This window comes from Elgaria multicarinata, chromosome 5 (genome assembly GCF_023053635.1).
Source record: "Elgaria multicarinata webbii isolate HBS135686 ecotype San Diego chromosome 5, rElgMul1.1.pri, whole genome shotgun sequence".
NCBI classification, from domain to species: Eukaryota; Metazoa; Chordata; class Lepidosauria; order Squamata; family Anguidae; genus Elgaria; species Elgaria multicarinata.
In genome coordinates, this window is record NC_086175.1 from 77,889,983 (window position 1) to 77,904,748 (window position 14,766).

The 14,766-nt window shown below is 39.1% G+C and overlaps 1 protein-coding gene across 1 annotated transcript; it reads left to right on the forward strand.

Moving 5' to 3' along the window:
- The first annotated feature begins 494 nt into the window (after positions 1–494).
- MRPL39 (mitochondrial ribosomal protein L39) lies at positions 495–14,090 on the forward strand. Its single transcript, XM_063126739.1, has 10 exons — positions 495–578; positions 1,450–1,656; positions 2,383–2,522; positions 3,590–3,689; positions 5,449–5,516; positions 7,939–8,051; positions 9,466–9,531; positions 10,877–11,030; positions 11,991–12,038; positions 13,909–14,090. The coding sequence occupies exons 1-10, from the start codon at positions 527–529 to the stop codon at positions 13,972–13,974; spliced, it is 1,014 nt and encodes a 337-aa protein (XP_062982809.1). The 5' UTR covers positions 495–526; the 3' UTR covers positions 13,975–14,090.
- The last annotated feature ends 676 nt before the right edge of the window (positions 14,091–14,766 follow it).

The window sequence follows — 14,766 nt, forward strand, 5'->3', positions numbered from 1 at the left end:
GATACTGGCATAAAGTTTAGGGGCTTGAGCAAGTAAATTTCCCTCCCTTCCCCTTACAAACACACACACTTCACAATCAATTGCCCTCAGCATTTCTGGAGACTGTTGAGTATGATCAATCTTTTTGGGTTGGTATTTTTCTTTTCAATTTACAATTTCTTCCGTTTTCCCTTCCATCCCTAGCTGAGTAGGACGATTTCACCCGCAAAGCCCAGCTGGAGACTGATGCCGTCCTTCTCTTACTACGACCTTCCCCATCCCTCTCCAGCTGTATTATAAATACAGCCCTCATCAGCCCCAGCTAGCATGTCCAATGGCCAGGAACGCTGGGAGTTGTAGTCCAACACATCTGGAGGGCACCCGGACGAAGGAGGCTGCCCTCCAGTGACTTCAGGCAAAGCTGCAGGAGCGGATCTGCCAACAGACGGAACACTTGTGTCTCTGCCGCTGTTTCCGGAGGGCGGTGAACGTTGATGCTCGCCGTGCACCGGGCAGCCGGAAAAAGGCAAGGGGAGAGGAGGCAGCGATGGCTTCTTGTTATGGGGTAGCTCGCAGACTTTGGAGGGGCTGCAGCAGGAGTAAGTGCACGGGGGAAGTGGAGGCACGGCTGCGTTAGGCTCTGACTGAGGGGTGGTGGGTACAATTCGCCCCGGTATTCTTAATTGATTTGGGAATGAGTACATGCCCCCATTTGAACATATGTTGGTTGCAGCGCTGACTTTTTCAATTTAAGACCTTTTAATCCTCACCCTACCCTGCCCTCTCCTTCCACTTCCAGTCAGAATAATCCTTGTCTGTTGGGGCTGGATGTTTGTTTTTAATCATTGGTGAAGGTCAGACGATTTGCATGTGCTCACAAGCATTTTCTTTATCGATGCCTCACATGTTCCAGGCTTAGTTCTGGAGCTTAACAATGGATTCTGGGGGCTGTGAGCTTTGGATACATGCAGTTGAGCTCTGTGTGGTTGGTGCCAGACTTCTATCCTTTGGCAATTGTAGTGATGTTTTGCTAAATGTAAATGGCAAGGACAGCAAAGTTGGTAGGTCAGGCTTTTATTTGGGCCAGCGTATGCTGCTTGTGAGAGGGTATTTGCACAATGCATAGACGTTAGTAATATAGTTAATGTGTAGTTATTTATTTTTTATTTTTGATGGGGATGATTTATTTATTTATTAAGCCATTTGTATCCCACCCTATATCACAAGGATAGTGGACAGATAATACTGTCATCCCAAAAATGTAGAGGAAAAGCACAGTGGTTCCTCAGTTTCAAGTTTACAGAACTCCTCCTTATGTTAACAATAGCTCCTGAAGTAACTGATAATTCCCCTCCCTTCAGTTTTACTCATACAGTAGAGCTTGCTCCCAAGTAAATGGGTTAAGAAATAGGGTGTTCGTCTTTTAAGAAAAAGCAATATGGTGTTTAATGATAGCTCCTTTCTTTTCAGGGTTTGCTTCAACAGCTCCTGCTCCTCAACTCTCAACAGCTGAGATTGCTCAGATGCGCAATGAGCTCTTCACAAAAGAGAAAGAGAGACAATTGTCTCTTTATCCACGAATTGAGAAGATTGAAGTAAAATATGTTGGCAAATCTCACCCAGGCGCTCTGTTTATAATGAACAAAGGGCTTTCCACTCCATACACTTGTGCTATGCGTAAGTAAATGGAATAGAAGTCTGTGATTAGGTCACTCTGGATATGAATAGCAAATCAAAACCATGCTTTGTTTTAAAATTGGACAAATGCATTGTTTCATATTATATGAAAGAATGTTTTAGTGTGACAAAATTTCTTCCCTTAATAAATATGGATCACTATTCCAAAGAGCTTACATTACAGTTAATTCCATTACCCAGTCAGTCCTGCATCCCAAATATCTCACCCTCCTTGGGTCCCCTCCCTGTGCCAATATTTCACCTATTGTGGCATAGCAAGCCTGTATCTCATGTCTTGATAGTTCCCTCTTTCCTCAGTTATCCTCAGTTTCCATGTCTGCTGTTTAATTCTGTACCTGTTAAGCATTCCTAACAAGCTGAGAAGGAAAAGCATATTGCTCCCATTAGATCCCTCTATAAAAATTTATAAAATACTCAGAACAAGAAGAGAGGCTGATTTCTCTCCCCCACCACCCTATTAGCACGAATGGTATTTGGCTCTGATAGTGCCTGACAGTGGGGTTAAAAAAGAGTGATCAGTAGCAAGTGGTTCAAGGAACTTTGCTGCTATTCACTCTTTTTTAAACTATTGATTATCTGCTTGAAAATATAAATAGCATTTTCCCCACTCTTGCAGATTATTTGACATTAATAAAATTCAGTTGTACTATAGGATTGTGATGGTTTGGGGAGATTCCTTTTTAAACATTTTTTTCTCTCTCCTAGATTTAAGTGAATGGCACACTAAGAGATCTGTGCTCGCCCTTGTAGATGGACAACTCTGGGATATGCTCAGGCCTTTGACTCGCTCGTGTGAAATTCAGTTTCTTACTTTTAAAGACAAAGATCCAGAGGAAGTGAACAAAGTATGTTTGCACCAATTTCTTCCAGAATGTTTTCTTTCCTTTGTATTGGACTTCGCTTCTATTATATCTGAGGGACAGAAGGATTCAAATTCTAACTGTTGTTGCATGAAAGCACAGATCAGGTTGAAAATAATTGGAACATAACCATTCTCTGTTTTTCTTTTACATGTTCTTCTAGAAGCTTGCATTCTTGGTTTTCCACTACTATTATTTAATCACACATGTCTGTAATATGGATTTATTTCTTTTGCCACATACTATATTAAACAATATTCTTATTCCATGGGCCACTGAGAAACAGAATACTATAACAAGCTAAAGGAATTCTTTCATATATGGCTGTATTCGAGAGAGCTTCATAATTTATAACATTCTACTACTCAATCAAACAGGGTGCATAAAAAATGCTTTCATGTGGAGAACAACCCTACTTTCCACACATTTCTTTCTCTGCCAAAAAACAGGCTATTTATGAAATTTATAGTGGTAGAAAGCTGTAAAGAAAATCAGTAGTTATTGACATATTTTGAGTTTTTAAGGGATCAATCCTATGGTCCTTGACATTGTTTGAGGTAGCATAGGAGTGTTCAGATTCCCTCTTCCAAGGATAGAGACAGTGCTCCGACCTTGGAAGGGGGAGTCAGAGATCCGATCCCCTTCTCCCACCTTTTCGCAGCTGGTGCGGAAAGAACTGTGCCAGCTACTTTCCAAGGTCAGACAAGCAACCAAAAAATGATGTTTCGAGGGGAGGGGAGAAGACTAGAGAGGCTAGGATATGAGCTATCGAGCTATCCAGCCTCCTTTCTTCCCTTTCCAAAGTGCCCCAGCTAGTTAGGCAAAAAAGCCAATATAATGAAAAATGCAGGACGAGAGGATGGGGATGTGAAGATCACCTCTGCCGCTCCCCCTGCCCTGCTTTGGTGATCAGGAACCTTTGAGTTTGGGCCTTCTGATCATTGAAAGCGCAATTGATAAGAGTGTGCCCTAAAACACTATTTTCAATTGAATTGTCTTGGCATAACTTAACTTCAGAATAATAAATATCCATTTGATATCCTCCTTTACAGGCTTATTGGCGCTCTTGTGCTATGATCCTGGGGTGTGCACTGGAACAAGCATTTAAAGATGAGTATTCAGTCAGTCTTGTTAGAGCTCCAGAAGTGCCAGGTACAAAAAATTTGTCTTGCAAATTTCTATTATCCTTGATGACTTGTATATTGCAGCATATGTAGCAGCTTCTTGAATTAGAAGACTGTTTGTTTTATTCATTTCAAATTTTTTGGTAATATGGAGATTAAATATATTATATATATTGGCATAGCTGATGGCTATCACATCTTGTAGTAGATAAATCTATAAGTAAATTTTAAGCTAAATGGGGAGGGGGACAGGGACTTCTTAGCTATTCTGCATCTGCTGTCAATCAACTTCATGAGATGACACCAAGACTTAGTGTTTTCTCTCTGTTAGAATTTCTCTCCTTTTTCTCCCACATTCATCTATTCTACTTCAAATGTGCTAAGCACTCTATATCCACTGATGGCCATTACCAATGTCTTCTCATTACTTAGCTTAACTAAAGATCCTGTGAAGCTGAATTATATATTACATTTGCGTCTTTCTTCCAAGGTGGCATATGTAGGGTTCTCAGAAAGACCGACCAGACCCAGGGCTTCTTTGCATTAGAACATGCCTTAAAAGCATACGTATATCTTATTTTTACTTTTATTAGACCCTCTGGGTGGCTTACAAATTAAACACACACATACACACACACACACTTTATATGCAATAAAACCAAATTACAAACCAAAGCAGAACGGAATAAAACACCTGCATAAAACAACATATGCAGACTCAGGGTGCAATCTTACATTCATTTAGCTAGAAGTAAGCCCCATTGAAGTTGGTGAAACTTACTTTTGTGTAGACATGTATATGACAGTGCTGAAAAATACCTAAAAGGCCTGAACAAATAAAGATTTTCACTTCTGCTGAAGAAGGAGCAAAGATGTCTTGGGCAAACCTCCCAGGGGAGGGAATTTCAAAGGCAGGGTGCAGTCACTGGGAAAAGAAGCTCTTTCTCCAGTCACTGTCTGCCTTACCTCAGAAAGTTGCAGGATTTGGAGCAGGACATCAAAGGCTCATCCTAATGCTTGGTCAGGTCTATTCCTCTCAAATGTGTTGGCCATTTCTTACAGGGAAGATTCTCCAAACTCTTGCGACCAATTTGGTTGCTCTTATCTGAACCTTTGCTAGCTCCACAATGTCCCTTTTGAGTTGTGGCAGCCAGAATTGTACATCGCTTTCTGCATATGAGCGCACCATAGCTTTGCATAAGGGTACTACCTGTACCCGGCGTAACATACGCCATTGTAGCATATCTTAAAGTTTATTAATTAAATATCATCGCGGGGGCGCGGGCTGCTTGGAGGCTGTCGATACAGCGCCGTCTGGCAGACCTAGGAGGCAGGGAAGTCGGGAGGAGGGGGAGCAGGTGTCCCCCTCTCCCCAGGGTTCCTGTCAGCTTTGGGCTGCCCACCCAGCTCGCATGAGATTAGGCCGGGGCCTCAGTTCGCGGCAGGCTCGTGGCCTCCCACCCAGCCACCAAGGGCCCCGGCCGTGCCTCGCTCATGCTCCGGACTGTGGAGCTGCCCCCTTCGTTGGGGGGGGGGGAGCGAAGAGGCATAAAGGGGGGTTGAATTACCTTGGAAAGCCCAGAGGAGTTGGGTGAGGAGCTTAGCAACCTGTATCGGCTGAAGCCTTTACGGAAACATACCTAAGCGTTTTATATAGAGAGATTCTGTCCTATAAGAAGCTGCCTCGTGTTGGCTCTCATTAGTATTGCTAAATATCTTTAGTATAGGCTTTGAAACACCATTTACACCTACTTCAAAAATGATCATTTTCTTGATTCTTCATGTAGTGATATCTGGAGCTTTCTGCTATGATGTAATCTTGGACAACAGGCTTGATGACTGGAAGCCAACTGAGGTAAACATAATTATGATTCATTGGACAGTTTTCAATGTGGCCTTTCTCTGGCAGAATCAATGGCTAAATGTTACAAAATGCAATGGATGTTCTCTTCCACACAGATCTGCTATGGTAAACACTTGTGCTGCTGTATTGTATTTCCTATAGTAAAGAAATGATTATATTCATGTAGTTTGTGATAACTAGGACTGCTTGAGGAATTTGATTTTTTTGCATTCTGATGCAAACTGAGCTGACCTGCACTCCACCCCTCATAATTAATTTATTAATCAGAATGTAATTTTCCTTTGGATTTCACACTTCCATGAATTTTATGATGCTGTTCTCAGCTCAAAAAAATGTACAAAGTATGTTTTTAAAAGGGAATTTAAGGATAAAATATGTTTAAAATGCATATGTTATTAGATAGTATTTAAATATGATTTTTGTGCACTTCATAAAGAATCACAGGTTAATGTGCAAATGGGCTAGAACAGATGTAGAAATGAAAACGTGGAAATAGAATTCATAATAATCCTTAAATACTGTCCAGTAGACATAGTATTGGAATGTGACATGGATTCAAATCTTGGATGAACCCTGTACTTAATAGCTGTATATGGTAAAGACTCATAATAATAGTGATTTCTGACTGGTCATATTTTCAATTTACCTGTATTTGGCAGAGCCAAACAAAGCCCATGGAGTTACTCTAGCATTTGAACTTGCATATCATGGGGCCTAAAAGCAAAAGTATATCTATATTTTTGGGAAATGCAAATGTGCTGGTAAGATGCTATAATGTGATGAATATGTAATTTTTTCAATGATTCTAATTTTCTCTGAAGTAAGGCCTCTTGAACTATGTTTTTTTTGACTAATATATATAAATTAGAGTTGGATTGAAAGTTTTGCTTTTACTGCTCTAGTAGCTAATTGGTTATAGTGTTGAAAGAAATGGATAATTCAGACTATTTTTGTTGGCAACTAAATCAGTTTTACTGTTGAAACAAATAGCCTCAGAATAAAGATCAAAATGGTTATTACATGTCTTATTATATAACACTAAAATATTCTCTTGATTAATATGACTAACATGAAAATAAGTTAATAGAATTAAATAACTGTACATTAATCTTGATAAACTGAAATTGACAACTGAGACCACCACCTGTATAATTCAAGATACTTGCATTAGGTGCAAACTTTTGGGGAACATTTAGATAATACTATCGTGTTGAACAAATGAAACTTAGCTTTGCACAGGTAATAGATCAGATAACGCAGAAGGCCTTTAATGAATGGAACACCAATCCATAAATGCAATTTCAGAATGGTTCCAGACTGTCTGCCAGTTACATTGCTTAGAAGTAAAGTGATGCATACACTTTTTGTGAGTGACTGTAAATTAAACAAGCTAAACAATTTTCTAATCCTTAAAAGAACTATGCAATATTTCAGCTAGGATAAAGATAGGAACAGGTAATATTTACCCCTTATCTATAACTTACCGCAAGGTTGCACAGAGACAGGACTATCCTAACTAGTTTGGCTTTGGAAAGGCTACTGGAGGAGGATTACTGTTTTCTAGACATAAAATAAATCCACTTGAATTATTTTAACCAAAGGTAGCCGTGCTAAGCATAAGAAATTTCAAAATCCATCTAGCTGTTAATATATTTATTCAGTCAACCAAAAGATCACCCAAAGATATCGTGCAAGCTTTCAAGCTCCTCAGATCTCTTCTTCAGGCAAGATATTAAAAAGACAGGTGGGGGAGGGAATAGAGGTGGTGGGGAGGGTGACTAGATGGTGAAGACACATTGTCTAGAAACCCAAGATAGTTAGTAACAGGTGTAATGAGGAATGAAGGTGTCTACAGGTCACATGGTGGTTACAGGAGGGCTCTGCTGCCCCTGTTTAGTTTGGGTAGAAATGTGTGTGTGCAGTAGATGTAGGGGAATGTTTCATCGTCCATTTTGGGGAATACCAGCTGTTCTCCAGAGTGTTTTCCATCATGATCAAATCACACAGGCTCCATTTGCTTGAGGTTCACAGAGAGAAATTAGGCAGTTCTTATGTTAACAAAGCAGGAGGTAGTTTTAGACATTCTAGGTAATAAAAAGTCAGTTGACGCCAATTTGGGTAGCATTACCTAGTGGATGGAGGGGGCAAACTGAATGAAGTCCCAGCTTCTGGTGTCGTAAAAACCTTGTTTTCCTTTTAAGGTCCTGCTGTAGAATGGCTAAATACAGTATTCTCCAAGCCTCATAAAAAAAGAAACTGCCTTTATCATAAGAAGAATTCCAAAATTAATTTACTAGGCTGACCAAAAGATTATCCAAAAAAATTGTTCAAGCTTATTTGAATTCTGTTGTTTGGATTCTGTATTCCTTCTTTGTCTTACTGATCTGTGGTTTTGATTTTTTTTGCTTTCAAGGAAAGTCTCCATTCTCTTACAAAAGATGTTCTCAAACTAATTCAGAAAGACCTGCCATTTGAAATGCTGGATGTTGATGCAAAAGTGGCACTTGAAGTATTTCAACATAACAAGTCAGTGTTAACATATATGTCAAATGTAAAATGTCATTTTAAAATTGGGAATGAGTTCACCAACATAAATTTTGTCTATAATTTAAGTTTATCCATAAAAGCTGATCCAGTTATATTTTTCCCCTTACTGGGATACTGACCTGAAGTTTTCATAACATTAACCAGCAGATGGCAATAGTATGTGTTACTGATAATTAAAGAAAAGTGAAACAACTGTGAACACAAGTCCCATTAAAGCGAGGAGCCATATATGTCATGCATACCAGTAATTTTAGATCTGTATAAATCTCTGCATTGCTGCTCAGTTTTATCCTGGTTGTGCTTTTATATTGTACTTTTATATTGTGGTTTGTTTTATACCTTGAATTGTACTTGAAGGTTTTAATTTTTGTGAACCACTCAGAGAGCTTCAGTTATTGGGTGGTATAGAAATGCAATAAATAAATAAATTTAAGAGCTGACATATGTAGCCCACTCTCTGCTGTGTAGTAGATAATAGGGGTGGGTGCTCAGCACTGAAAATCCAATGGTCTGATGGCGCTCTGACGGAGCTCCGAATTTTCAGTGTAGTTAGGGGACATTTTTTAAAACTGTCAGATACTCGTGGTGCAGAATGAAGGTCGTTCGGAGCCATCATGTTTTTGGATAACCACTTTATTATAGGCTATGACAATTAACCAAAATGCTTACAACGCTCTCATTTTTAAAGGTAAAGAAATGAAACTTGGCAACATGATAGGTCTTAAGGAAGGATATACCCATGCCAAGTTTGAAGCAGAACCCTTATTCACTTGATTTTTAAGGATATTTTAAAAAGTTTGACAGCTCAGCTGTCAAATGTTTAACAGCTCAGCTGTCAAAAATTTGACAGTCAACTGTTCCATTAGCCTATGGCAATTAACAAAATGCTTACATCTGTGCCATTTTTAAAGACAAAGAGATGAAACTTGGCAGTATGAAAACGCTTAAGTAGGGCTTCAGGCATGCCAAGTTTGAATCAGATCTCTTCATCCCTTGATTTTTTAGGTTTTTTTTAAAAAAAATCCCCCTCAAATCCACCCACCCACCTGATTCTGTATTAATTTATCCCTGCCCATTTATGGAGGGAGCTTTTATCCTTTAATTTGCTGAGTTTACTTTGCCTGAGTTTCTCCATCCCTGGTAAATGTCCTACTAGGACATCATGGATGTTATAATGGCAGCTGTGTCCTTGAGAATAACCCATTTAGTAAAAAAGCACAAGGGAAGATTAATCCCTAGCAGTATGAGAGCTGGCATTTAGGAAGGAAAAATAATACATATGGTTATGAATAGACAAATGCTAGTGGAGTAGCACATGTCTATTTTCTACCTAAATTTACTATCTTACATTGTATATCTTGTAAAGTTTAGAGTCTTTTTCATTACGTTATAGGTTCAAACTAGACATGGTTGAAAAGAGAGCTTCACAAAATTCCGAAAGAATCGTAACAATGCACAGGTGAGGAAAACATATGCTTGTCTTGTCTTATAGCTAGGAGTCTTTGTAATTTTGAGTGTGTGTGTGTGAGTGTGAAAAATGGTTTGATCTTCTCCAGATACAAATAGTATCTGGACAAGCTTAACTTCTCTGGGAGTGTTGAGTTCTTCCAGTCATGGGCTGGGCAAACACATGGGCAAAGATCTCACGAGGTTTTTTTTTAAAAAAAAAATCCAGATGAAAAGAAAGACCTTCCTCTCATCTCTCTCTTTTTAAGTTCTGTTAATTGTCAGTATCTCCCCATGATGCACTAGGGGTATGGTGAAAGGGTACAGGTCAATAGTCCATCTGGTGGCCCAACCTACTGCTGGAGTTCATGGTATTGGCTATAAGGGTCTGAATGCTTGTTCCTGACATCAGTTGTGGGTTGAAATTGAACCAAACTAAGTGATTTAATGCTGAATCAATATGGTGTGTTTGTATGAAACCCCCTGCCACACACACACTTTCCTTTCCCTCATATTTTTTGCACTCCTTGGTGTAATAGTACAAAACTGTTTACAAGAGGTAGGTGTCAGGTGGACTTAGAATCATAGAATAGCAGAGTTGGAAGGGGCCTACAAGGCCATCGAGTCCAACCTCCTGCTCAATGCAGGAATCCACCCTAAAGCATCCCTGACAGATGGTTGTCCAGCTGCCTCTTGAAGGCCTCTAGTGTGGGAGAGGCCACAACCACAAGCAGTCAAGAAGAGGCCACTTCTTGACTGCTGAGTAACCAGGCTCACATTCCTTTGCATTGGAACACAGTTCTTAAGTTGCCTGCTGTTGAAAATAAAGCAATGCCATGTTTGCATGTGCGTCTAGCAGGTTGGGGGAATCTTCCATAGTAGTGTGGGGGATTGAGTGGGGCTGCAGGATAGAATTGGAAATCAGTGATGAAAGTCTCCCCTTCTTCTGATCATGGAAGCTCTGTTGAATTCAAGCCCTTTCCATAGATGGAAGGGTCTCCTCTGCTAACAGAGAAGGGCATCTTTGGATCCAACCCTGGTAAATATTCAAAAACTGAGTTTTACAAATCAAAATGCCATTCTAAGATGCTCTTTACTAGGTACAACAGTCTGTTTTATTGTTTCAACGTAGTCATATAGAGCCTCTCATGCAGATAATAACCTACATAGTTTTCCTGCATATAGGCACGGCTATAAACAGTATCTGTTTTTCTTTAACAGTTTTGAAAGTGACTGACTAGTGATGTAAGAAATAGGCTAGAATTTACTTTTGCAGTAAAAGGAAAGGCCTATTTTCAGAGAAATACTAAATGTTATGTTTGAGGTTATTAATCTTTCTCTGTTTTGCTTTCAATCAGATTTGGTGACTTTGTAGACATTAGTGAAGGCCCTCATATTCCCAGAAGTAGTTTATGTTATCAGTATGAGGTGACAGCAGCTCATAATCTTCAAAGCAACAAATCTGAACTTCTACGAAGATTCCAAGGTCTCTCTGTTCCAGTTCATTTAAAGGTTAGTAATCAATTTACTTATCAATATTTGTGACTAGGATAAGGAATAGGAGGGATGTTCATTACGTATAGCAATACTCATGTACCTTTTCATTTTCTCCTGGTCAGAATTTCAATATGTGGGGCAGCAGTAGCTACAATTATTGGAAGTTAACTAATAGGCAGTAGGCTTGAGACGTTCCCCCCAATATGGCACTCTTTTTCTCAGAATCAATAAGATCCATTAGCTATTTGAAATTAATGTTGCATATATTCCACAGCACAGTATTAAGAGTATGCAGGATGCAGCATGGGTTGTCAAATATTGTTATATTGAGCTTAATTTGTTTTAATTTTCTGTTATCAGCTCCCTTGTTCCTTTTAAAGGGAAAAGTGGTATGTAGATGTTTTTAATAAATAACAAAACAGCTTGAGAAGCAGTTATACCCCACGCTTCAGCCAAAAGGACTCCTAGAGCAGCTTGTAGGTCAGTAAATCTGCCTCAGGCTTACCATCTAAAAAGACACAACACAAAGGAAAAGGGTGATCGGTTTAGAAATCTCATACACAGAGATTTAGGAGTCATACAGAATTGGCTGATTGTGAGTGAACCAAAGAATACACTTTGTCCAGTAAGTTTGCAGCAGTAATTACCGTAGCTGTTTCTATTAAATTGTAGAAGACTACCCTAGTATTGCCTGTTGAAGTGAAGTGGTAAACGTGTTAAATTCTGTGTGTGTGTATGTGTATTGGAACAGTGCTCTCTTAGTAGGTTTTCTCGAGAGATGAAAAGAATTATGCATATTTGGAACACATGTTTGCAGTTAGAAATTGTTTTGGGTATTTATTGTGAAACTGAAGTGATGGAAGCCCTTGTAAGTGCAATTAATATCACAGACCATCAGATTGCCTGGATATTAGAAATCATGCTGTGATGCTTAGTCTGTTGCTTTATAATTAATTGCATACTTTCATATTGCAGCTTCATCACACTATATGGCACAGGTTACGGGAAAGGTCTCGGAAGCTAGTAAGTTTGAACCTCAGAAGGGCAAACCTTAAATGAATCTTGGTTTATTTTTCTGTCATACAGTGAGTAAGAAATTTAACAGTGTAGTAGAATTTTATATGAAACATTGTTGGGGTGAATATGCATTTTAGACGTCAGGCATCCGCTCTGCTCTAGAATTTGTTTTCCCCCCAATAATAATAATTTATTTATTTATTACATTTATATACCGCCCCATAGCTGAAGCTTTCTGGGCGGTTTACAAAAGTTTAAAACAGTGAACATTAAAAACAAATATACAAAATTTAAAAGCATAAAATACAAACAAAAACGCACAATATCTGTTTTAAACAACTATTCTGGGGTCAGTTAAAAATCTCAGCATATGCTGTTGAATGTTGTTAAATGCCTGGGAGAAGAGAAAAGTCTTGACCTGGCTCCAAAAAGATAACAATGTTTGCACCAGGTGAGCTTCGTCAGGGAGATCGTTCCACAATTGAGGGGCCACCACTGAAAAGGCCCTCTCCCTTGTTGCCATTCTCCGAGCTTCCCTTGGGGTAGGCAACCGGAGGAGGACCTTAGATATTGAGTGTAGTGTACGGGTTGGTTCATGTCAGGAGAGGTGTTCTGTCAGGTATTGTGGTTCCAAGCTGTGTAAGGCTTTATAGGTTAAAACCAGCACCTTGAATTGGGCACGGAAACATACAGGCAGCCAATGCAAGTGGTCTTATAAGCATCACTCTGTGAATGATAAAATTTTATCACATTTTCCATGCATGCTAGGGGGTGAAACTGTGTTGCCTTTCTTTGGGCTGGGAAGACAGCACAATTCTTTGGCTGTATGGCTAAACATATGATCATGTGTGTTAATAGCGGCACTCCTTCCACTCTTCTCCAAGCCTGAGACAGCCTTAGAGATGGTAGGTTTTCATTCATAGTGCCAAGCTGTAAGGTGTTTTAGATGCCATTGTGTGAATGGTATCTTCCTCTGACGTTGCAAATATTCGCACATGAATAATTGTCACATTTCGTTTTTAAAAATGAGAGCAGCAGCCCTACCCTTTCCCACTTGCCTCTTGTGTGTATTTTAAAGGCAAAAGTAATGTTTTGTATACATGTGGGACTTTTATAGTTCATGCTATACATGTATATTTTGTTTTCCTGCTCTTTGCCTGAGTCCAAACATCTTTTAAGAAGTCGCTTTCTTGATGCAGAAGTGGCAAAGAAGTGAGTGGGAAGGCAGACATTACGAAGAAACATTTTGGAAGATTAAGTTGAAAGAATATAGAGGCGTGACTTCTGCTAAGCATATACAGATTCTAGAACTGGACTCTGAAGATGATGGCAAAACAATATTATTAAGTAGTGTTATCAAATAATTTGAATTAACATACTGAGATTTTAGTCTTTAATATTGTTATTTCTTGGGGGACCAAATTGTATAGAAATATATTTTAAATGTTCAGCTTTAAATGGTCAAGATTTCTACTTGCTTGCACAAACCTAAAAAGTACCTGAACCTACTTTCTTTTGAAAACTCAATCTAAATATTTAACCATAGTTTAAACATCATCTCCCATGAATAGAATCGCTTTTAAAGAGAAAATGGATCAAATTAATTTAGCCCAGTGCAGTTAAAAACCATGCCATGTCTCTGTTCACTTCTGTTCAAGTATCAGAATTTTATCACTGAGAAACCTTTATTTATTTATTGCTTTTCTATACCGCCCAATAGCCAAAGCTAATATGCAGGTTGTTTAATATGAGAACAGTGTTTCTTGACTTGTTCTAAATGAAATAGCAAGAGTGAGTGGGATATGTTTGGAGCTGGGACAAGCAGTATATGAAAGTATACACTCTGAGTAAAATATTTGTTTACCATGTTTTACAGGTCAGTGAAGAAAGAACAAAAGAAGTAAATGACGGAAATGAAATCTCAAATACTTTATCAGCCTAAGTCTTTCTAATTTGCATGAGGGAAAAGCTTTCAAAATTAAATTTATTTTTAAAAAAGTACCACTTCATTATTCAAATCAATTCTCAAAGGGGGATGTTGACCAGAGGCTCAAACAGGGGAAAAAAAACACTTCATCAAAACAGCATTTAGGCGCAAATTTAGACACCAACGAAAGATTCATAGGTGGGAAAGATCACTATATGCATTGGTATAGCTGCAAGCTTTCACTTAAAGCTTTTGCTGGTGGCAGGGCTTGCCTCTGCAAGCACAATATTGTGGCTGCACACAGCCCTGGGCTGGTAGGGATGTGTGCATGAGGACCGGGGCCCTATTGGATACTACCCAATGTTCTCCCGTCTTAATACCTATCCATTCTCAGTCTCCTCAGTACAATTAGGAGTTAGTATGTATGGACAGCAATGTTTTTTGTAATGTCAAGGTATAGGGGATGAAAACCTTTGAGACATGGCCACTAAAGGAGGGCTACAAGAATGACATCAAATCAGGCATTCTTTGATGTGATTTGGTTAACTTGGTAGCCCAAAGTTCTGCACCAGGAATTGTGAAGCGTGGGTTCAGATCCGATTCTTGGTAGATGCTATTGCTGTTTCAGTACAGCCACAGTGGACGTGTTCTTTACATATACAGTTACTGCAATGTTTTAAATAAACCCAAATGAAAAATGGAGGTGCAACAAGAGAAAACCATTCAATTAAGGATATAGTCAGACGAGAACACAGATCTGCCTTTCAAAAAGACAAACTTGTAATTTAGGGCAACCTTGTAACTTGC